The sequence below is a fragment of the Nyctereutes procyonoides genome, unplaced genomic scaffold (assembly GCF_905146905.1).
Source record: "Nyctereutes procyonoides isolate TBG_1078 unplaced genomic scaffold, NYPRO_anot_genome, whole genome shotgun sequence".
In the NCBI taxonomy this organism is placed as follows: Eukaryota; Metazoa; Chordata; class Mammalia; order Carnivora; family Canidae; genus Nyctereutes; species Nyctereutes procyonoides.
In genome coordinates this window covers 42,879,560-42,903,624 of record NW_026575030.1, presented here as the reverse complement: position 1 = coordinate 42,903,624, position 24,065 = coordinate 42,879,560, and the positions used below count along the sequence as shown (strand labels likewise).

Below are 24,065 nucleotides of genomic sequence, written 5' to 3'. Positions count from 1 at the left end.
GACGTGGCATACCACATTTTCAAGACTGAATTTTATTAGAACTAATCTATAACCACACTATGGTGTGAGTTTTCTATGTTGATAATAGTTCCTAATTATGAACACTTAATTATGTGCCACTAACTGTACTTAACACTTTAGATTCCTCATTTAGTGCACCCAACAAGGCAAGAATAGTTAGTATGGTTAAGGAAACTTAAGGCCTTGAGAAGTTAAGTAATTTGTTGAAGATCACACAGAACTGGAATTAAGACCCATGATGCCATCTGGGAAGATGACTCTTAGGCATTATGTATTATGATAATGAACACATCTATTTATAAGTTTAGTTGTAAATGATGTTTTATTTGGTAATGATGTATTCCATTCAGACAGCCCTTAGGCTGTTCTCATGGTTTGGCATTGCTTCTTACCTAGATGCTGCTATCATTCCAAGATCACCGTTAGATTGTAGGACCCAGGGAAGTGCTTGGCATTTGTTTGTTACATAAATAAATAAACAAATGAATACATATAGGTCCTTACCAAGTGTGGCCTGGGTCATCTTCTTTTGTTTTTGTGATTCCCCCTCATACTGAATAGTGGTAGTGGTAGTGGTAGTGGTGGCAGTAGTGGTTATTGTCAGTATTGGCAGATATAGGACATGCAATAATGTCGTCTACTGACTACTAAAATCAGCTTCCCTTGTAATTGCATATTTGTCAGAAGCCAGTAGTCTTTGGCCAATTTCTCAATGCAGCATTTGGAAGTCAGCTACTTGAAATATTTTACATTGTTTTTTGTTCCATGGCTTTTTTCATTAGACAATACAATTTTAGCAGTCTGTGTTACGCAAGAGTAGTTGGTTGAATTTCTGTAGGTTGATCATTGTTTACCATCTGTTGAAAACAAGCATATGTCTCTACCTCTGACTAGTTCTGAGTAATTGGGAAAACTTTCTCAAGCCTCCCTTTTTCATCTATAAAACAAGGAGAGTGGACTGTATCAGTTATTTTAGAGGGATTCCTTTTCCTTTATTTTAGTACCACGTAATTTCTTTCTTTTTTTCCCCCACTGAGAACCTACAAGAACTCCAGTATGTCAACATCAAAGAAGAGTATGCTGGTTGAAGTTTAGAGTAGAACGCTTTAATATAGAGCCACACAGATGGTGATCCCTAACATCTTTCTTGCATTTATTTTATTAAGGTATGATTTACATGCAGTACAATTCACCCTTTATAACTGTACAATTCTGCAAATTTTGACAACTCGTACAATCATGTAACCACTCTTACAGTCAAGACAGTGAACAGTTATATCACCCCAAAACGTTTTCTCTCACCCCTTTCTGACTCAGCCCCTCCCCTAAGGACCAGCTGCTGGCAACCACTGATCTGTTTTATATCTCTTTAGTTTTTCCTTTTCCACACTACCATCTAAATGCATTCATTCAATATTTACCTTTTTGGGTCTGAGTTCTCTTATGTAGCATAATGCATCTTGTACGTAGCACAATCATCCATATTGTTGTATGTATTATTAATGTAGCTGAGTAGTAATTCATTGTATGAATGTACTATATAACGGATAATGTATTCATTCACTAGATGAAGAATATTTGGACTGTTCCCAGTTTTTGGCAATTGGAAACAAAACCACTATTAATATTGTTGCTTAACATTTTAAGGTTAGCAATGTGGCAGTTGTTAAATTATATTAGAAAACATCATTCAAGAATCATCAAGGGAAGAAATAGTGTAGTCTGCATCTGCAAATATGTTTCATTATGACCTCGCCCCTCCCCCCCCACCATCCAAGAGTCCTTAGTAACTTCTTTACCCATACCCACCCTTCAGAATGTTGGTAACTGGCTTAGCTATCGCTAAGCCACAGATTGAGCTTATAAATAGTAGAAATTTATTGCTTAAAGTTCTGAGGGTTAGAAGACTGAGATCAGGGTGGTCAGGTGAGGGCCCTCTTCCAGGTCATAGACTTCTCATTTTCTCACAAGGTGAAAGGGGCTAGGGTGTTCTCTAGGACCTCTTTTATAAGGGCATTCATTAGTGCTCATGATTTAAATATCTCCCAAAGTTTTTACTTTCTAATCCCAACCACATTTGGGGGTTAAGATTTCAACATATGGACTTGGTGAGGACACATTCAGACCACAGAAGTAGCCATTTTTACTCTTCTTGTTTGGAGAGGAAATATGAGGACATGTCATCTGAAGTAGAGCTAATGCCAAGATAAATAAAGTCACAAGTAGACCGCTGGGAGTTTTGGGAACCTGAAGACTGTAGCTAAAACATCTCATGCCACACACTCCCATACAATGGAATATCTCTATAATCTTGGAATCTTGGTTTTGATTGTTTTCAGTGGGAAGCTGGGAAAATCCACTGGGAAATGAACTCCCTGAGCTTCAAGATGGTGCTTTGTTATCATGCTTTCAAATATTCTCTTGTGTTGGGAAGGGTGAAAGTTTGTAAATAGATGATTCCTGTGACCACACCCCTATCTTGCTGTCCCACTGGCTCCCTAAACAGGAAGTCTGCTGTGTGTACAGGTTGCCAGGCTGAGGATTAGGGCACTTAGTTTCTTATACCTCAATCCTCTACAGCAGTAAACATCTGCAAAGTTTAGTCATTTCCATCCTCCATTTAGAGTTACTCACCCTGCCTCCAGTTCCGCATGCACCTGGGAAATTGGTTATCCTACTTCTTTTATGTTCCCAGAGTTGGATCTGAGCAGCAGATTCCAACCCCTCTGCTTGTTGAATCTTCTACACCATACAAATACATTTTTTAAACTAAGAATGGGTAGTTCTGGTTCTGTTGCATGAATATATGACAGACTATTAGAGACAAAGTTTCAACAAACCAGGGAAGAGCTATGTAAATTTTAGAAAAATTTGCAGATACTTAGATTAAAACATTGTTAAAAGAAAGGATTTTTGTTTGTGTTGTTTTTAATGCTGTGAACCTTCAGTAAATGAAATAAGTCTTAGCGGATACCTTTCTCTAATTGTCAAAGTTCAAGTGGTAAGTCACAGTTTGATATTGTCAGACAATCCTAATGTCTGATAAATCCTAAATGTCCCTAATGGACAATAGTATACTTGTAATATAGACTTATATTAATGGGCCTTGGCACAAATAGATTTATATTTTCCTAAGTGTATCCAAATGAATTTTATTTATTCTTTCATATTTTAACCAAATTTTGCCAAACAAGAATTATGATGAAAAATGTCAGCGATTTTTATTAAATTCATATATTATACACGTTTAACTTATCTAAGAAACAAGTTTCCATCTCAATCACAGGCTTTTCTCCACTAACATAAAGTTATTTTTTAGTTAGTTGGGGAGAAATACAATAATAAGATTTTAAATTCTGAACTATAAACTGCACCTGCTTAGGATCTAAAACTGAAATGGAAAACACAAGGCTTAACCCCACATGCTCCCTGATCAAATGCAAAAAGTTCTTAAAATAGCTTCGTGTGAAGATGTTCAGAGCAGCTGAAAACCAAGATGTTGGTGTTCCCTACTTACAACCTGGCAGCTTAATACCATGGCTCAGAGGCAGCTGCCCCTGTCTCTTTCTGTTTCAGGGCCACAAGCATCCTCTCTAAGGAGAAGCACAGAATCAGCCTCTGCTGTGTCTCCATTGCTATCATCCCCTGAATTCTGCTTTCCTGGTCAAGGGGATTGTCCCTAGATCCATCATGAAGACCTGTGACATTTGTTCCAAGCCACTAACATATGAGAGAAAGGTAGCTAAGTGTCCAAAACAAACTTAAATAGGTATATAGTAAATTCCAGGAAAAATGTAAGAAAGAAATGAAATCTTGTGTATTTGATCAGCCATAGCTGTTAAGAAACAGTAGCAGTTATGTGCAGAATCTTACATGCTGCTGCCTGCAGTAACTTCGTTATCAGCAGATCGGTGTGCTCTCTCAAAATTCACTGGAAAGACCTTCTTCATTCACTTAAGACTGTTCTGCTCAGCTCCACTTACCTTGCTATAGTTCTCAGTTAACCATGTTTACAGTTTTTTTTTTCTCCACAGAATTTTTTTCCTGGGAGATTCTACATATATATATATATATATATATATATATATATATATATATACACACACACACCTGTGGGGTGAATACCTAGAAGGGAAATGGAGGCAAGAATAGGGTTGGAGGAAGGCCTGAAGCTCCCCTCTGTCAGTATACTTTCCAATTGGCTGCTATCACCTTCAAACAGTAGAGTTTGGAGTTGTGAATACACATGTTGAAAATTCAGTTTTTCTGTTCTTTCATTAGAGAAATTACTTATGAGACTGTGCATTAGAGAGAAAATTAGCTGTGTTAATCCCTTACTGTTTAAAACCTGATTTTCATCTGCTGAACGGGATAATACCTGCCTTTTCTATCACGCAGGGCCTCTATAGGATCAAGTGAGTGGCTGATAATTAAATTATTTAACAATGTAAAACACCTCGTGGGCTAAAATGACATTATTGTTATGATTACTGCCATCATAAAAAGTCTCCTCAGGGTGAGAAGCACGGTCCTGCTGTTCTTTCGTGTGTAGCCTCCAATGACGTACTGTCTCTGTCAAACAGATTAGACAGAAATACCTTGAACTTCTGTCAGATTTGAGCCCCAGATAGCTCTGAGGCTATAAAGCAGATTTTGTTCTGATGTCTTCCTTAGAGACTTCCTGTCTGACCCAATTCTGAAGAACCAAAGAGTATCCAGTTATGTGAACCTTTTTTGCTTAACATCTGTAGTTTGGAATAGAAATGTCAGCATCCTTCAAAAAAGTCTCAGGTATTTCTACTAAAATGTATATATCTACTGAAATGTATATATCAACCTTATTTGATGCCAAATTGGTCTCTGGAATTGTCTCCATTCCTTGCAGACACTAAAAAAACTTTTTTTAAAGTAGAGAGGAAAGTTCTCTGGTCCTTAACTTTTCTTAAGATTTTATTTATTCATTTGACAAAGAGAGAGATTGAGAGAGAGAGAAAAAAAACACACAAGCAAGAGGAGCAGCAGGCAGAGGGAGAGAGAGAAGCAGGCTCCCCACTGAGCAAGGAGCCGGATGCAAAGCTCTATCCCAGGACTCTGGGATCATGACCTGAGCTGAAGGCAAATGCTTAACCAACAGAGCTTCCCAGGTGCCCCTCTGGTCCTTAACTTTTAATAAGAAATGAGGATCAAAATACTTACTATGGTAAAAGGAATGCATAATATACAGGTTCAGATCACTGGTCACCAACCCCTCTGTGAAGATCCCAGCACTCAGGGAATGTAAAAACCATGTTTTGGGGCAGCCCAGGTGGCTCAGCGGTTTAGTGCCGCCTTCAGCCCAGGGCCTCATCCTGGAGTCCCGGGATCGAGTCCCACGTCCGACTCCCTGCATGGAGCCTGCTTCTCCCTCTGCCTGTGTCTCTGCCTCTCTGCCTGCCTCTCTCTCTCTCTCTCTCTCTCTCTCTCTCTCTCTCTCAAATAAATAAATAAATAAATAAATAAATAAATAAATAAATAAATAAATAAAATCTTTAAAAAAAAAAAAAACATGTTTGCCTTATTCACTGCTGTATCCCCAGTAACCCCGGCACATAGCAGGCACGCAGTAAGACCTGGCACATAGTAGACACTCTAAAACATTTGGTGAATGACTGAACAAACGAGCAAACAAATTAAGCCCTTTACTATGAAAATATTTCCCCTAATTGTAATGAAACAACATTCTGTGCTCAGCATGAATGGTCATTTAATGCTGATGGCCACTAGTTCTAAGGAGAATAAAAGGAACTAACATTTTTTTTCTTTAAAGTTTTTTTTAATACAACATACTGCAGAGGTGAGGCATGTATTTCAGTGATAATGAAAATTTTGCTTTAGGATAAGACAATAATACGGACTCTGTTCTGAAGAAGGAACTATAGGCCTTTTACTTTTGTTTTTTCCCATCCTTAAACCTGCCCAGTTCTTGGCAAGTTGCAATATCAGTCCCCTGCAATACTACTCTATCAAATACAGCATCAGTTTGAAAACACATTAAATGTTTCCATCTCCAGTGACAATGCCACCTAAGACCAGTTCTTGGCTAACAAATTATTTGATTCAATAGCAGTTTAAGCAAAAAAGATCATTACACATGGACAGAAGCTAGACTTTGAAAAATTGCACTACCTTTGCTAGTAAGAGTACTTTCTTTGCCCCAGAATTTTTATAGCACAGTTTTGCATTGGTTATTTTAAGAACCCAAACCCTATATTCTTTTGAGAAATTATTTGGAAAATTCTCATCGGAGTAATGGGTCTTAATTGTCCAACATCTTTGTTTTTAAAGAAGTGGAAATAGCCCATGAAAATGATTGCTGCCCTTAGAAATATTCAATAGCAAGCAGCTCTTAAAGTGTTTATGCTGATTTTTAATTAAGCATAATTGGAGTTTCATGATAATGTTAACTGATAACAGTGGAGATATATTTACTTGGAATATTTGTTGTCAAGGGATAGAAGATTGATATTTGGTAAGTGCCATCAAAGAAAAAGCATTTTTAATAGCTAGAGGAACATTGTCATAAATTGAAAGAATTCTCTCCAGTAACGCACTACCCTATGTCCTACTTTATACAAACCTAATACACAGATGGAATATGGTTAAGTGTTGTCAAGCAATATTTGTATTGCACTTCTTGCAATCTTCCCGAGATTTGTGCAGATATTCGAAAGACATGTGATCATCAGTTGCCATTAAGAGAAAAGGAATATTTTACTATGTTACAAGCATTTTAGCTGAACATGTGTCAGTGCTGAATGTGGATCCTATATCCAAAATTATACTGACACCCTAAATTCCCATAGAGCAAGTACAGTGAGCAGAACTTTCTCGGGGATCATTTGGCAACAATCTGGCATCATTTCCCATTGACAGTGAGAAGCGCCCATAGATAATCCAGTCTTTGGGTTGACAAATATTTCCCAAGATCCTCTATAATCCCTACCTCAAAAATATCCTTCTGTTCTCTGGCCCCCATTATCCAAAAAAAAAAAAAAAAAAATGTGAACAAAAGTAAAGGGAAAAAAAAAAATCCAGTTGCCATGTGAAGATGCTGGTTTCTTCTATCTTTCCATGAAAAGAGAATTTCCCCTCTTCAATCCAGTATACTTTGCCATTTTCCTCACATTTTGATATGAGTTCAAAACTGTGTATTGATCATTCACAGCAGCTTACAAAAGCAAGCTGTAACAGGAAAAGGAAAAAGCTGTAAAAGGAAAGTCATTTGCCTAAACCTATTTTTTTAACTTTTGACCATTTGTCTTATTCTTAGAGGATAACAATTTCAAATTTCATGTTGATTTTTTTCTCATGCCTACCATTTTAGCAAAACTCACCTGTCAAGACACTTCCTCTATTTTGCAAATGTCTCTTATTCAAATTAGCCTGAAAGTCAATCATCTGTCGTAAGCTCTTAATCGTACCTGAGATTTACTATATTCCCGTGTTTGATATCCAGAAGATCCTGCTCCCGCATGTTGGAAAATACAGAAACATCCCCCTAAAGTCTCTTCTGAGCAGTAATAGGGACACTTACCGTACTGTGCAGGAGGCACCTTTGCTTGATTACGCCCAGTAGCTCTCTCTTCTCATCCCCACCAAAATCCAATAGTGGAATCCAGAAACCAACAACAGTGTTTTCTTCTTTTCTTTTTGGACACTCTTTCAGTTTTTGTTTTGTGGGCTTCAAAGCCACGGAGAGTTTGCAACCAGAGGCCACTGACAGTTCTGCAAAGGAGAGGCAGTGGGGAGCCCAATACTGACTGGGCCCAAACACTAAATATAACCCTCTTCCCTCGCCGGGCAGTGTCCTTCATACTCTGAAGACAGGCAACCTTGCCGAATCCTTCACCCTACTGCTTGCCAGTCTCCACAGAAGAAAGGGTCTAACTGAAGTGGGCTGCAGGATGAGGCGACCCAAAAACCGAGAGCCATCTGCCCAGAACAGACAAGTAGAGGCAGGTATAGGCTCTGTGAGTGTGTATGTGTGTATGTGTTTGCATGCCTGTGCCCAGCAGCTGCTCTTGAGATTAGAAGACACCACCCATTGGCAGGCAGCTCTGAAACACCCTCTTGGGTAATTTCAAGTTCATATTGCACATCTTGTCTGAGAGAAGAAACCTCCCAGGAAGGACAACCTGGGTCCCTTTCTTTGCCTTGTCACTGCCCCGAATATAGTGTGAACCGTAATCAGCAGTGCCAGCATCTTAGAAATAAGTGCCCATATGGACACTAAATTTACCTCATTTTGTACCCTGCAACCATGAACTGATGCAAACCTTGTTTGAGATTTAAGTAATAAGGGCATGACCTCTTCTTGACAGTTGTAACCCAAGGCACTGTAGAGATTTTCTATTATTAACGCCATGTTGAACTTTAACTTGAATGCCTGCCTGTTCCATTCAGTGTCATATGAGATGTGAGTACAGAGTGCTGAGGAAGCTCTAGAGCAACATCCAAATGTAGGATATTATTTATTACTATTATTATTATTAATCAAGTTTTACATTATTCACATGTTCAGAGAAATCTCATACCTTACATTGCTAAAACTTGAAGAATCCAATTTTCTCTAAATAGTATTACTTGTTCCTATTGGAAGGATGGGGGCAGGAAGAAGGAGCTTATTCATTTGTTCATAAGTATGTGTTGTATCACCAATTAGGTATCAGGTCCTCTACCTGATAAGCCCACCACCATCCAGGCACTGAATCTGCGCATTATTAATCTTCACAGCATCCCTCTAAGTAAGTCCTATATTGGTGATCAAATGAAAAGACCAAAGCTGAAAATATTTAAGTAACTTCCCCCAGAATCTCATGGATGGTAATATCAGATTGGAAATTCAGAATTAGATTTGAGTTACTCCATAACCCATACTCTTTATTTTTAACTTTAATATTGAAATCATTTCAAACTTAACAGAAAAGATAATAGAATAAATAATTCACATATACTTTCACCCACGTTTCCCAGTTCTTAACATTTTACCACATTTGCTTTCTTCCTCTCCTCCTTCCTTTGCCCTCTCCCTCTGCCTCTCCCTTCCATGTGTTTATATGTGTGTATATAGTTTTTCCAAATCAATTCATATACTTTAGTGTGATTATTCTAAAAGGCAAGTACAATCTTCTTTTTTTTCTTTTATTGACATGTAATTGACATATAACGTGATATTAGTTTCAGGTATAGAGTATAATGATTTGAGTTCACACATAATAGCCACAGTGTAACAGTCAAATTCAGTAAACTAACACTGTTATAATATTACCTTCTAACCCATAGTTTCCGTTCAGCTCTTCACTAAATGTCTCATTAATATCCTTCATAGGGAAAAAAACTTTATTTTTTCTTTTGAGCAGGGTTATCTGTTGCATTTAGTTGTCATGATTCTGCTTCAATCTCAAACAGTTCTTTGGTCTTTCCTTGTGTTTTTGTCTTGTGACAGTTTGAAGAGTATGTTTTGAAAAATGTTCCTCAGTTTAGGTGTGTGTGATGTTTTCTCATTATAAGACTTGAGTTTATGCATTTTTTGGCAGGTATACCACAGAAGCAATGCTATTTTCTTATAAGCATATCACAAGACACATAAACAGACACACCATGTCCGTACCATTTGGTTAAGGTGGAGTCTGCCAGATATCTTTACTATAAATTATACATTTTCTGTTTGTAATAAATATTTTGCGGGAAGATACTTTGAGAATATGTAAATATATTGCTCCTAACTAAACTTTCTGTTATAAGGAAGAACTTTCCCTTCCCCACCTATTTTTGTATTCATTTATATCAGTGTGCACTTACAGATTTCTGTTTTATTCAATGAGTTATAATCCATTAATATCACTTTTTTGATACCAAAATGATCTCAGATTTGGTCAGTGGGAGACCCTTCAAGTTGGCTCTTGTGTTCTTTTGACAAGTCCTCGTTATTTTCCAAGTGCTTTCTTACTTTCTGGCACAAGAAAATGCACCATATGCATCTTGTACTTTCTCTACCCAGTCCCAGAATTAGCCTTATCTTTAAGGAAATCTGGGTCCATTATGGAAAACAGTATATAGAAACCGAGCTCTGGGCATTGGATTGTGCCCATTGGACTAGAAGTGCCCATTGTTTCTAGGCCCTCTCAGCCAAAAGAGGTAGGAAATAGACATGCATGCACACACCTATCACCATATCTATTGTGTACTCCCTCCCCCTGTCTGTCCCCCCCCCTTTCTATATTAAATACTAGGAGATCACATTGATAGCCTCAGCTCTGGTCTGACGCAGGGGTATTCTATCTTTTATTCTTCTCATGTTTATAACTTTCCACATTTACAACCAGGGATAGCCTGGCTTCTATTGTCCTAAACCATTTACTTACTTGTACATTGCCCCTGTGTGTAACCAGTCTTCCAACCCTGCTGGCTGCTTCCTCAGACCTTCCAGTCTTTTTAGCCCCATCAACCCTAATCTCTCAAGGAAATGGGAGAAAAGGGATTTTTTTTAATAAAAAGAAAGGAGGAAGGTAAGAATCCCATGCTCTTTCTGTACCTTGAAGCATCTGTATTTTCATGATCATCATGCTATCTGTGTGAAGATGTCACAGAAACAAGTAAAGTTTATACCTGCTGAGGGAAGAGTTCAATTATTTATTCGCTTAGCTATTTTTGTGCCTACTATGTGTCAGGCACATTGTTAAAGATGGATATGCTCCTTGCCCTTCTGAATGTATAATTCTAGTGGATTGTTTTCATCATAGTTATTTATTAGTAATATTTTGTGGCAATGCTGTGTTAAGCACTTTATTTGTGTTACTTAATTTTAATTCATATGGCATTCCTATGGGAGGAATAGTGGATTTTTTCCTCACCTTACATATGAAGGAACTGAGGTTTTGAAAGATTTAGTAAACTTTCTAAGACCCATAAGCTATTTAGTGGGAGATTTGGAATTTGAATTTAGATTGGTCTGACTCCAGAGCCCCAGCTCTAGACACTTGAAAACCAAACCACTAAGGTAGAATTATCCATCATGATAGGAATTATACATCCGGAAGGAATTATAATTTACCAGATCCTGAATGCAAACCCTCCCATAGAACTATGTTGTCCAATACTTCAGCCACAAGCCACATGTGGCTATTAAGTACAAGACATGTGGCTAATGTGAATATAGATATACTGGGATTGTGATATACATAATTTCAAAGACTTATAAAAAATAATATAAAATATCTCAATTATTTTTATGTTGATTACATGTTGAAATGTCAATACTGGCTTTTAAAAAAAAGAGGATACATTAAAATTATTTTTATTTTATTTCACAATAACCAAAAGGTAAAAACAACTCAAATATTCATCAAGAGATGAATAGATGAGTAAAATGTAATACACACACACACACACACACACACTAGAATATTATTCAGCCCTAAAAAGGAAGAGAAGCCTGACACATGGGTGAACCTTGAAGACATGTGAAGTGAAATAAGCCAGTCACAAAAGTACAAGTACTATATGATTTCACTTAGATGAGGTACCTAGAATAATGAAATTCATAGAGACTGAACATAGAATAGAGTTTAAAAAGGCCAGAGAAGGGGAGAAAAGGGAGTTATTTGTATCATGGGTACAGAGTTTCTATTTGGCGTGATAGAAAAATTCTGTAGATGAGCAGTGCTGATTGTTGCACACCATTGTGAATGTACTTAATGCCACTGAACTGTATACTCAAAAATGCTTAAGATGGTTTAAATTTCTCAATTTAAAAAAATGGTTAAGGTGGCAAATTTTATGTTATATGTATTTTACCACAAATTTTTTAAAAATTATTTTTATCATTTCTTTTTACTTTTTAAATGCAGCTACTAGAAAATGTAACAGTGCATATATGGTTTGTATTATATCACTGTTAGACATCATTGCTATAGTATCATTTATGAATACATAAATGTACAGTATTTATCAAACTTTCCCTTTTCACATCGCATACTTAAGATTCTAACACACCATAATGGGCCTAAATTAGATTTTACCATCTGTTCTCTCAGTTTTAAAAGAGTTAAAAAAAGATGCTTTTCACTTAAAATTTATATTGGCAGCATAGACCTTTGAAAATAAGTAACTTTATGAAATAGTAGCCATTTGTTGTTTTAATAATTCTTAATATTCTATTTGCACAGTATCCACTGAGCATCTATTCCCACACTAACACAATTATCTCTGCCTGTGTGTATGCTAAAATATAATTATTGTAAATTCCATCTCTACTAAAGTCTCCTTGGGTCCATGAAATTGGTATTATTAGTCTGTCAATTAAATTTCAAAAATTGAGCCCCCAAGTCAGACTCCCTATCCCCTTCCTGTAGCTCTCCTGTCACAGTGTTTACCGAAAATGGGTATCTGCATAGGGAAGAAATAGAAGAGTGTTCTGGGCTCTCTATCCAAACAGAGAACTAAAGAAACTGTGAGTAGACCTATACATAAGCAGAACAAGCTCTCTAAAGGTGTCATATTCCCATCTATTCATGGGTGACGTAAGAACTAAGTATAGAAGGAAAATATCAAGAAAAAAAATATTCCTAATCTCTTAATGGTCACCTCCTCATTAACTCTGACCTTCAGTTTCCTTCTCTGTGGAGGTGTTGCACTGAAAAAGATGATATCTTCATGCTATTTTAGTACTAACATTCTGTGAGTCTAATTGACACTTGAGAGTGATTAAGGAGCCCTAACCCTATAGTTTTCTGGAGTCTTCTTAGCAATTATTACTATTGATATCTTCAAGGTCTTGAGAGAAATATAAAGTACTCGTTCTCAAAAATATGGTGAGGTTTAAACTGATTTGCTTATTCATTTTTTTCTGTTTGTTTCTATGAATTGTGAAAAGAAATGTGGGGTTCTCCTTAGCAGAGCTGGATCAAAGGACAATATTCCTTGGGCATACCTCACTTTTTCTTCACTCAGAATCCAGGGCCCATCTTCTTCACTGTCCTCTCCCCGTCCCAGTGGATTTTGTCCTTCCATGGTGCTCCCAGGGCTTAAAGGCACCTTACCCTCAGTCCACATTATTATAATTGCCAATATATTTGTCTCCCCCTTGCTAGACTAGGTATTCCTAGAGTGCAGCTTGCACCTTTCAGCATCGTAGCCCCCACCCCTCATATACAGTCAGTGCACAATAAGCATATATTGGATGGAGGAAACATCACCAACACCTTGACCAAGTGGATGAAGGGAAGAAGCAGCCCGAGAATAAAGCAGCATTAGGACAGCATCTTAGTAAGCTGAATGGTAAAGAAATAAGAAAAGCACACATATTAAAACCATCAGTCATTTTTAAATTCCAGGACTTTAAATTTTTTTCCTAACAAACATTTTACCAGCAGTAAAATTGGTGGATTTAAATTTCAACATATTATCCTTTCCTTTATGTTCCCTAAGGCTGGAATTAATTATTTACATGTAAAAATGAAAGGTCTGGATAATTGAACAATAGAAAAATATTTTCAAGTAAACAAGTCTAATTAGGGAAACCTGGTATAATGAAGGGTTCCCTCCACTTCCTTTGAAATCCACTTGCGGACAATATTTTGGAATTACACATATTTTAGGGTTTCACATTTTTCTAAAGTGAAAATCATATTAATAAGTTAACTTTAAAAAAAGAAAGATGAGGAAAACATGTTCTTGAGTTCTGAATCTTGTTGTTGCAAATAATTTGTACTCTTCAGTTTCCAGGGGCTATTTCTTCATATACTTTACAAATGCCAAATACCAGGTGGCAGCTGTTTTAGCTCTAAGGCATTCCTCAAGTGTCCTGTTTTCATGTCATTATGTAATGCTTTTCTCTTCGCATGGCTGTCACCACTCAGTGGCCTTGTGGAGGTATATCACTGCATAGCTCTCTTCACTTTTGTATCTATATTCATTTTCCAAATAGGCACTGGTTCTCTGAAAACTAGAGGAAAAGAAGAGAAGAAATAATTCTGACAACATCTCAAATTGGACCAACGTTTTCTCCTTGGCTAGAAAGTTCCTTTGTGAACAGGAAAATATATGAGTTGAAGCTTTTCTCTCTTCCCAACCCTTCTTTTCTTTAAAAATGTTATTTCATCCTTGTCTCCTTTTCCTTACTGACTGCACATCTTATAGATATGTTGTATCAGTAGAGAACTTGTTTCATTTTTTTTAAGATTTTTTTTTTATTTGAGAGAGAGAAAGAGCACGAACAGGGGGAGGAGTGGCATGGCTTCCCACTAAGCAGGGAGCCCGATGCAGGGCTCCATCCCAGGACTTGAGCCGAAGTCAGACACTTAACGGACTGAACCACCCAGGCACCCCTAGAACTTGTTTTTCAGCTCAAATTTTGCTTTCATAACTGTTGTGTCTGATAGCTAAAGGGCAGCTGTATACACCCATAAGCACAATTTTCAGTTCATTACAAGAGATTTCCCGAGTGCCCATAATACACTGTGCATGGTGCTAGGTCTCGGTACTATAAAGATGAAACAAAATGCTGCCCTGTTCCTGTCCTTCAAATACTCACAGTCAAATAGGAGAGGCACATGTCAAAATTCCAATTTTTTTAAGATTATTTATTTGAGAGAGAGAGTGAAAGAGCACAAATAGGGGGAGGGGCAGAAGGAGGAGAAGCAGGCTCCCCTGCTGAGCTGGGAGCTCCATGCAGGGCTCAATCCCAAGACCCTGAGACCCAAGCTGAAGGCAGACACCCAAAAGACTGAGCCACCCAGGAGCCCCTCAAAATTCTAATTTTAATGGGCTGAGCATTATAACGGGGGGCTTAACATAATGCTGAGTCTTCCTAAGCTAGAGGTCAAGGAGGTACACAGGGTGAAGGGGGGAGGTGGGGCTATTTGGACTGGAACCTTGGGGGAGGAATAGTTGGTTTCTGCCAGGGGAAGGGTAAGAGCGCAGGCATCCCGGGGAGGGGACATGATGTGAGCACAAGCATGCTGACAGGAAAGCACATGATGGGTTCAGCAATGGCAAGTGGCTCCCATGCCTGGAGCACAGGGGTATGGTGTCCAGTTGTATACTGTGGAAAGTAGACTATGTATTTGAGCCAAAATGTTAAGGGCCTCGGATTCTTTGATGCTAGATATTATAACTACCCTGTGGACAGTGAGGAGCCACCCATGACATTTTAGCAGAAAAATTATAGACAGGAAGGTATAGTAAGAAATCCACAGGATTTGGAACCAGAGGCCTTTTTCTGGGACCCTGGAATGTTTCACCTGAAAAGGAACTCAGAGCTCATCTAATTTTAGCCGCTTGTTCTACTCATGAAAATTGTGTGACTCAGCTTTAAATTTCACACCACTTGGTGCCCTCTACTTGACAGAAAGCCTTAGAGAAGCCTCTGTGCCAACAGCTTCCCTAAAGTCATCCCTGGGTTTAAGCAAGGTTATTCCCCCTGTGCCCTGAGGGGACCGTGAGTGTCACCTCTGTGCACTTTTACTGATAAGGATGCTAGGACCTCAGAGCCAGCCTAGAGGAGGGAATGAGAGATAGGGGAGGCTGCTGTAGCCTGGGGACCAGTGGCATACATGGCAACGGGTATTTCTACCTGGCAGAGAGAATCTGGGCAGGTAGCTGCAACACGATTCCAAGTGAGCTGCCTGGGTTGAGGTCAGGTCCCACGCAGCAATTATGGAATGAGGAGCAGAAGACATGGAAAGATGAGAATTATGCTAAGGAATCTGAACCCCAAATAAACTAGGTGCTGAGCAGAGGTACAGTCCTAGCAGAGAAGTCTAATACACTGAGGAAACCAGGGGGAAAAGTTGATCCTAAGAGTTGAGCAGATCAGGAGGTGATTGGAGAAAGGCTGCTGTTCATCCAGCAGGCAAGTACCCACAGAGCCCTCCAGAGAGATCTCTAGGCAGGAAAACATTTCTAGGCATCTTTTTCTGGTGTGGCCAGGCTCCTGGTAGCTCATCAGACTTGGTTCTCAAAGAACCAGGCAGGACACAGTCTAAAGACTTGAGATCTTCCCTTTTAGCCCCTGGCAGGGTTGGGAAAGCAGGGCCTAGCACCCAAGTTTCCAGGCAATGCCATGGTTTGGCATCCCAGGCTAGAGCCAAATGGCAGGGAGACAAGGGTGTCCTGCTGGGACCGGCTTCACAATAGCTTCCCAGGAATACGTTGTAGTATTCATTCTCAGTCTTCGGGGGCTTGATGTTAAGGTTCTTTTGTAATTTTGCTTAAGAAACACCATACTACATATATAATAGCAACTCTGCTTTCAACCACAAATATATTTAAATGAGAAAGGGCTAAAAAAAAAAAAGAGAGAGAGAGAGAAAGGGCTAACCTACCCCCCCCCATTTAAAATGCATTGTGTGTCAAACCGTGTGTTTTAAAACAGTCATTTTGAAGCTTTCTAATTGTAGCCATAAGTTAGTTCTCCGTTCTCTCAGCCTCTCAAGTTCAGTCAGGGTGGTCCTGGTTAAAATGAATACATGAAAAACCTCTAGCAGAAATCCAAGATTTACAATAATAGTATTTATGATAGTACAATCACAAAATAAAAAGATGTTCCTCTTATGTTGTTTTTTTTTTTAATTTACGATTTGCAATTCTAATCATTCATTTACTCAACAATTATTTCTTGTGTGTCTGCTATGTCCAACCACTATGCTGAGTGCTAGGAATATGATATTTAAAAAGCAGATGTTATTGGCTCCTGCCATCTCGGAATTTAAAGTATCTGGATCTATTCATAAAATAAAAATAAGTTGTTATTTTTATTTATTTATTTTAAATTTTTTAATCAAAAACTAAATTTATTTAAGTCTATTTATCAAATAAAGAGAAGTTAATAAACCAGATAGTTACAACTTGAGCTAGTGCTATGGTAGGAAGTAAGAGAAAATCAGGACAAAGAATGAAGAGGAAAGGGAGGGCCTACTTTATATGTGAGAGGAGACCTCTGACAAGTTGATATTTAAGCTGAGACCCAAGTAATGGAAAGGAGTTAGACCAGAAGTAGTAGTCTAGGTATGAGAACAGTAAGTGTAAAGGCTCTGAGGGAACAAAGGAATTAGTATGTTCTAGGTACCACGGGATGTCAACTGTGGTTTGGGAATTGTGGGAGACTGTAGGGGTAAGTGCAGGACCTGGGGGGGGGGGGCACTTGTGGTAGGGAGTATAGGTGTTAGTATTAATGCAAACTGCTGTGGATTTCTAAGCTGGAGGATCACATAATCCTATTTACATCTTTAAAAGATCTTTCTGGCTCTCATGTGGCAAGTGGAGGGAGTCAGAGTGGTTACCGGGGCAAGGTCATCCCTGGGTGGTGACCAGGAATTCATGGACTCTAGACAACTTGTCATTACTTTTTCTTCAATGCTTTCCCCCTACATGCCCGAATCATTTCTTTGCCTGGTGGCTAGTAGAGGAAAAGATACCAGAAGCACTGCCTTTTCTCAGAAGCAAACAGTCACGTGAGCCATTCCGGTAGGGCCCTGCTCCTAACACTTTTTTGTTGGAATCCTACATGTCATTTGCACTTTGCAAGTTTGTGAAACTTATGCCATTTGACCACTGTTCTTGAGCTGTGTTCCTGGTGCACAAAAAGGATTCAGTAAATGTTTGCTAAATTGACTTGACTTAGATTCCCAGTGGAGTGAATAGAGAGGGAGAATTAGAAAGGCCAAAAGGATCCTCTACTTCCTCCCTGAAAATGATACGTATCAGTGGGCTACGATGGCTCTTAAACAGTATTTTCAGTTTATGGTAGATATAGGTCAGGGATGACTACAGTTATTCTCTGCTAGAATAAAAGGTGCTGTGTATATGCAAAAAAAGTTTTTTTAACTGCATCTGGTTAGAGTTTAATGTGGCTGAAAAAAAAATCACTATTTCTTTCATGTTTCAGTTACTCAGATATGGCTAAAAATGTGCTTTGGAGATTTTCCAAAATAAAAACTCTTGAGGTGAGAGAAATTCCAGCCCCAACAATAACTTGAAAATTGGAGGTTGGAATAGTAACTGTTTTTTCAACTGTCTTAACTCTGTCACCAACATTATGATGATTTGATTACATGTGACAAGTCTGGTTTCTGGCCATTAAACTGCACACTTCAGCTACAGGCACCAGTCTTTCCCTTCTTTTCTTTCAACCATGTATCAATCTGGGGGAAGAAATAAGAACGACGGGGAAAGAGGTTGGGGAGCTCGGGCCTTCCCAATGACCCGCAGGTCACAACTGGTGCTGGTGACCCTGACCTTCTCAGCAGCCTCTTGTAATCAAAGGCTTGCAGCAAACTAGTCATAGGGTGTTTCTCTCCCTGTCCTCACAGTCCTCAGCACCCAGTCGTGTTATTCGGGTGCCATTTGCTTACCGTCAGGGACATCCCAGAAGGGGAAACACATCCCCAAATAGCAAAGGGCCACCTGGGAGCCAGGTGAGAAGGGAAGGGACAGTAGTCTTAGTGATGTCATGGATATAACACTCTGTACAGTGCCTGGCACAGAGCGGAGTCACCCAATGTATGGTGATGGCAGCTGCTGCCACTGTTACTTCTGTTCTTGATGGCGGTGATTTATAAATTGATTAGATGTGTATGAGTCTTAGACTGTCAGATACCAGCTTTCAGCCTCACCTCTTTCCACTCTGTTCCTCACCCTTCCCAGCCCTTCAGGCACTGCTTGACAATCCCTTTAAGTAAGAGCTGTTGTCTTAATTTGCTCCTGTATTTTAGTCATCCCTGTTCATGGTACTGTTATTCCAACATCTCCCATCTGGTAATTGGTGTTCCTTCTTATAGCCACTGTGAATGTCTTTATCTGGGAGGAGATAAATCTTCAGAAGTCCAAAGGCACCTACCTCTGTGTGTCACTCTAGCCACATAGTTCATGCCCTGGCTTCTTCCTCTTCCTCATACAAAGGGTAGTTTTGTTACCATCTCACCTAAGGGCTTCTCAGAACATAACTCAGTTAATTTCTTCAATCATCTTTTGCACTTTGCTAAAGAGCTCTGTGATCTCAGGTGCCTCATTTTGCTGGAAAGGGAGGGACATGGCACATCTGATCCCTCACTTAGGCAGGAAATAATCATTTCAATTAGGGGCCTGGGAAACGCATCTCTTTGCAAAAGGAATTGCTATTTCTCTGGCAGTTGGCTTCCTTCCTTCTGCCCCCAAGCCCACCCTTGAAAGTCATGGCTAGGCATCTCTGTCAATAAAATTAATATTGTAATGGGTCCAGTAATTAGCAGGCAGGATTATGTTTGGGTTGTAAGCTGACTCTAATTGCTGACCTCAGAGAATTAATTTCACATGACATAGCACCTTAGCTGTATGCTAGCTTAGGAGTTTCCACTCATCTCTCCCTTTCAGCCAGATCACTTTTTCTATTTCTGGGCTTGTTGTGTCGATGAGTCAGGTGGCCCCAGACTCTTCCTGTGGATGAAAGGGGCACTCCTGACTTGGCTGTATTTTCTGAGTATATAAATTATAAAAAAGGAAAAACTCTGGCATAAAAGTAAGGGAACCTGGAGGGTTGAGTAAGGAAAGTATAAAATAGCCAATATAAATAAACCCTGGCCCTGGGCCTGCATGCAACAAGATGTAGAGCACAGAAAATGACATTCAGAAAGAATGCTTTTCTGTATTAAAAGTCATCATAAGGAATGTAAGATATAAAAGATCATACTAATATTTGCCACCAAGTCCTTATCATGAAGTTGAAACAATTTATAAAGTAAGGCAAAACATCTCTATGAAGACGTGTCTTTCCGTATCATAGTAGGTGAGGTTTTGTCTCTTCCCCTGGAGCATTGTGGAAAAAGTCACCGTGCTCGCCTCCATGGGTCCTGAAACTGTTTCAACAGCAAATAGGTTCTTCACTGAGGTCTCCTGCTTTGATTTCTGTAAAAAAAGTTCAGAGAAATGACGTACTTTTCATGTTCTTTAAAACATGACATGGTAGGTTCTCTTGTATACCAAAAAAAAGCATGAAAACCAAAATCGCCTTTTAAGGCCTCGTTCAAAGCTGGCAAATTATCAAAGAAAATTGCTGTGCGTTATGACTTCATTGATATTATTAAGAGCCAAAAATGGTTGTACTTCTCCTGAGTAATTGATTGTTCTGTTGTTACTGTTTTAGCCCATGGCTATTCTGAATATGTGACAAGGTTTCCTTTTTCTCATTGGCTCATAGAAACTTAGAATCATATTTGTGCCCAGTCCATAGCAAATATATAGGTCATTATGACATCTTTATTGTAACTTAGATTATTATTTTTCTCATATTTGCTCCCACTTCTAATTTATAGTGCCTTATTTTTCTGTAACCTTGTAAGCTGCCTTAAACCTTTTCTAGAATAAAATGGCCCACAGTGGACTAGTTCTATTTTAAAACTGAAAGATGTTGAGCAGAGCAAGAGAGAGGTTAACCAAGGGAAAAAAGCAGCAGGCAAACTATACAAATGTCAGCAGCTTAAACCTCAGCTTCCTCATCTGTAAAATACAGACCTCCAGCATTTCTGAGGGGCTCGAAATTATCTTTAGATATCAAATGTGAACATACTTTATAGATTGCAGAGCTCTGTGCAGCTTTGTTGTGATTGTTTTAAAGCCATTATTAATTAAGGCGATTATGTAGTGCCAAGCTCTCGACCCAATCTTCATTTCCATCCAGTAAAAGGACCTTCCCCAGGAAGTGTCTTTCTGAGAGCAGAACCCAGGTGCTTCAGAGAGTGTTCTTGGGGGTCTCCTCCAATAAAGGACCATAATCCTCAGAGCAACACAGAAGCAATAGCCTCTCTTCAATGATGAACCTGACAGGGTTCTGTTCCTGGGCCATTCCAGGGACCAGGAAACCTTGATCAAGACCTGGAAAATATCTGGTCAGCAAATCCTATTTACCTTAATGTTTCAGCATCCTTTGAGATGGTTGATGTGAGCATCTACACAAAATTCCACAGTGCAGGTCCCTTCACTGCATAAGTGTTCCCTTTTAGATTTGGGGACCCCAAGAGCACCCCATCTCCCGCTTGGAAATTTATAGAATCATCATCTAATTGTTGACCTAATCCCAAAATTAGAACCTCTTGGCAGGGGGAGATTTATGGAATGGAGGGCATGTGGACAGCCCTTGGTGATCACTGCCTAGCCATTCTTATTAACGAGCTTATTAGAAATAGTTCTGCTCTCAAGCAAATTGAGGCAGGAAAGAAAGACTGAGAACCACAGCCCAAATGACCCATTCTTATCAGAGATAAAGTAGATTTTTAAAGTGCTTTCTGGTCAGGCAAAGCTTCCCATAGATTCCACCAGCATCATGATCAAGGCCATAGACCAGGCAGTGCAGTCTTGAGTGTGAGAGAGAGCCCGAGCTATCTGTGTGGGAATGCTTGCTCCCCTGCATAGTGGCGGAGGGTCCTGGGCCAGACCCTGCACCTTGCCAAATCTTGGCTCTGAAAAATGGAGATTATGAGGTTTACGTTACACTGTACACGTAAAGTGCAGAGCACTGGGCCCTGGGAGGTAGGAGAGGGAAGGAATGATCTTTACAACCTGGGCCCAGCCCTCCTTTCAAGTTTCATTTCCCCCAGCATACCTGTGTGCACCCACAAGGACTTCCCCCGGCCCTCTCATGTCTGTGACTTGGACATGCTATTCTAGAACACTCTTTCTTTCCTGATTTGTGCATTGAACTCCTACTCTTTCTTCAGCATTCAGATGAGACTCATTTCTGAATGCCTTTCCTGATAGACACCAACAGATCCTTGCACTAACAGGATGTAGGGTTCTGTCCTCTTTGTCCCCCTACTGCTGCATACTCTGCGTTGCATTTTCATTGTTTATATAAGATTTATTATTGGGTATTATGTTTATTTCATTTAAAAAAGACAAAGAAATTCCAATTTATCTTAAAAATAAAATGATAGCATATGGTAGAGAAGCTGTTAACATTTTTTTTATAATTTTAAACACCATTAGAAATTGTATGTTGTGAAAGACATGCCAAGATAGCTAAATGCATATTTTTTATTGAGGTATAATTTACACTTACTGAAGTACTCAGATCTTAAATGTACTAGTCAATCAGTTTTGACCAAGACCTAGCACATTTCAGTCACATCTGAAAATTCCCCAAGGGCCCTTTCCAGTCAGCCCCCCCACCCCATCCTGCCGCACAGTAGCAACCACTGATAGGATTTCTCTCGTTCTGTGCTACTGTTGCCTACTCTAGAAGCTCATAGAAATGGAATCATACAGGATGTACTTTGTCATATCCTGCTTCTTTCATTCAGTAATGCTTTTGAGACTCATCAACATTGTTGGCATGTATCAGTAGCCCATCTTTAATTGTTTAGTAGTATTTCATCATACAAATACACCAAAATTTATTTAACTGTTTTCTACTGATGACATCTATCACATTGTGGATTTTTTATTTTAATTTTTAAATTAGACAGTAAAATTAGCCTTTTTTTTCTTTTGGCATGCAAGTCTATGAATTTTAACACACACACAGACTTCTGTGACCACCACCAAAATCAGTAAGCAGACAGTTCCATCACGGTAGAAAACTCCCTACTGCTATTTCTTTATAGTCCCACTTCCCCCAAGCCCCAAGTCCCTCATGACTTTATACTTGTTCTCCATCACTAGAGCATCACATTGCATTTTACATATATATATGTTGTTCTCGCTGTATGGTCAGCTCATTAGAGTAAAGACCATATCTTATTCATCTTGTCTCCTCGACGCTTAGCACAGTACCTGGTACATACCAGATGCTTATTAAATACTTGAAGGATGAATGATTTAATGTCCATATAGCCACATAATGAATCCTTTCATAATTCTTAGGAGGGAAAGAGAAATAGAAAGCTGAAGGAAGCCAACATTAACTTTGTTCTAAGAAATCTTAGGCCTTTTTTTTTTCCAGAGAAATAATGATTTTTATGATTGCAAGAAATTCTAAAGAGTGCTGTCTGGTGATTGCCACTTGAGAGAATACTTTGAGTCACACAAATTAAGTAAGCTCCCATAAAAGGAATTCAGCAAATCTTTAATTATACTAAAAATATTACTGCTGGTAAGTTTGAACATGGAAATTAAAAAGGAAAAAGTTAAGCATGCTTCTTTGTCTATTACCTATTTCTATATCCCAGAAGTCTAAAACTCTCCCCCAGAGTTTCTAATATATTTTCCAGGTCTTCTTAACTTTATAAGGATCCTCTACCCTATATTTAGAGAAATTCAATATTCACACTGTTACTTTTGACTGAGGTTTCAGTTGCCATGTTTTTCCCTAAACCAGTGTCATCTTTATCTAAAATTTGTTTTACTAAAGCCATTAATATTGCAAGTGATACTTGGTTCTTGTAGCTAGTGCCTTCCCTAGAGTATATTTAGTTCTTTTCAGCTTCAACTTTTTCTTTTTTTTCCCTTCAGTGTTTATTGGTGTTTCCTTTTTCATTAATCATAATACTGAAATGGCTCTCTACATATCCTTTTTATCCTCTTAATTTCACCCACCAGGACATTATCTCTTACAAATTGAGCCCTTTGCCAGTTTCATGTCACATTTCTTTAAGCAAATAAATGTTCTCCATATGCTTAGCATATACTCCTGAGTCCTGTAGCCTATTACCCCTTTTAAAACAGAAATGGGGAAACAGCTGTTTCTCAATTCCTATAAAGTATGTCCTGTTTTATAGATCATGCTGAGCAGCTCTGTTTTGATGTCTGCAATATTACTTGGTCCTTGAAATTGTGAATTTCCTGGACCTGAATTTTCCCTCTCACATTTGGGAAAGAGAGATTAATTCTACTAGTTGTTCCGTTATGTTATACAGGCCATGGAGTCTTCAACGTCATTTATTTTGGTAGCTACTAAAGTCTCACATGGAAGAAACGCCTTCTTCCTTATAGCACAACAAAATTTTGAACTCTTAAGATTGATATTGTGAAGTCATCTCATTCACTGTTTCAGCAGCTATAGATTAAATATATTTGCAGATTGTGTGCTACATGCA

The 24,065-nt window shown here is 38.8% G+C and overlaps 1 protein-coding gene across 7 annotated transcripts in view; it reads left to right on the top strand.

Annotated features, from left to right (window-relative positions):
- CMSS1 (cms1 ribosomal small subunit homolog) overlaps positions 1 to 24,065 on the top strand; it is a 372,389-nt gene that overhangs the window by 293,775 nt on the left and 54,549 nt on the right. The window contains exon 1 of one of the 7 annotated variants that reach the window (XM_055315904.1): positions 7,875 to 8,019. The exons of the other annotated variants lie outside the window; for them this stretch is intronic. Within the exon in view, the coding sequence (XP_055171879.1) occupies positions 7,965 to 8,019 (55 nt within the window). The 5' untranslated portion in view covers positions 7,875 to 7,964. Of the gene's footprint in view, positions 1 to 7,874; positions 8,020 to 24,065 lie in introns of those variants that run through there. 7 annotated transcript variants of the gene reach the window in all.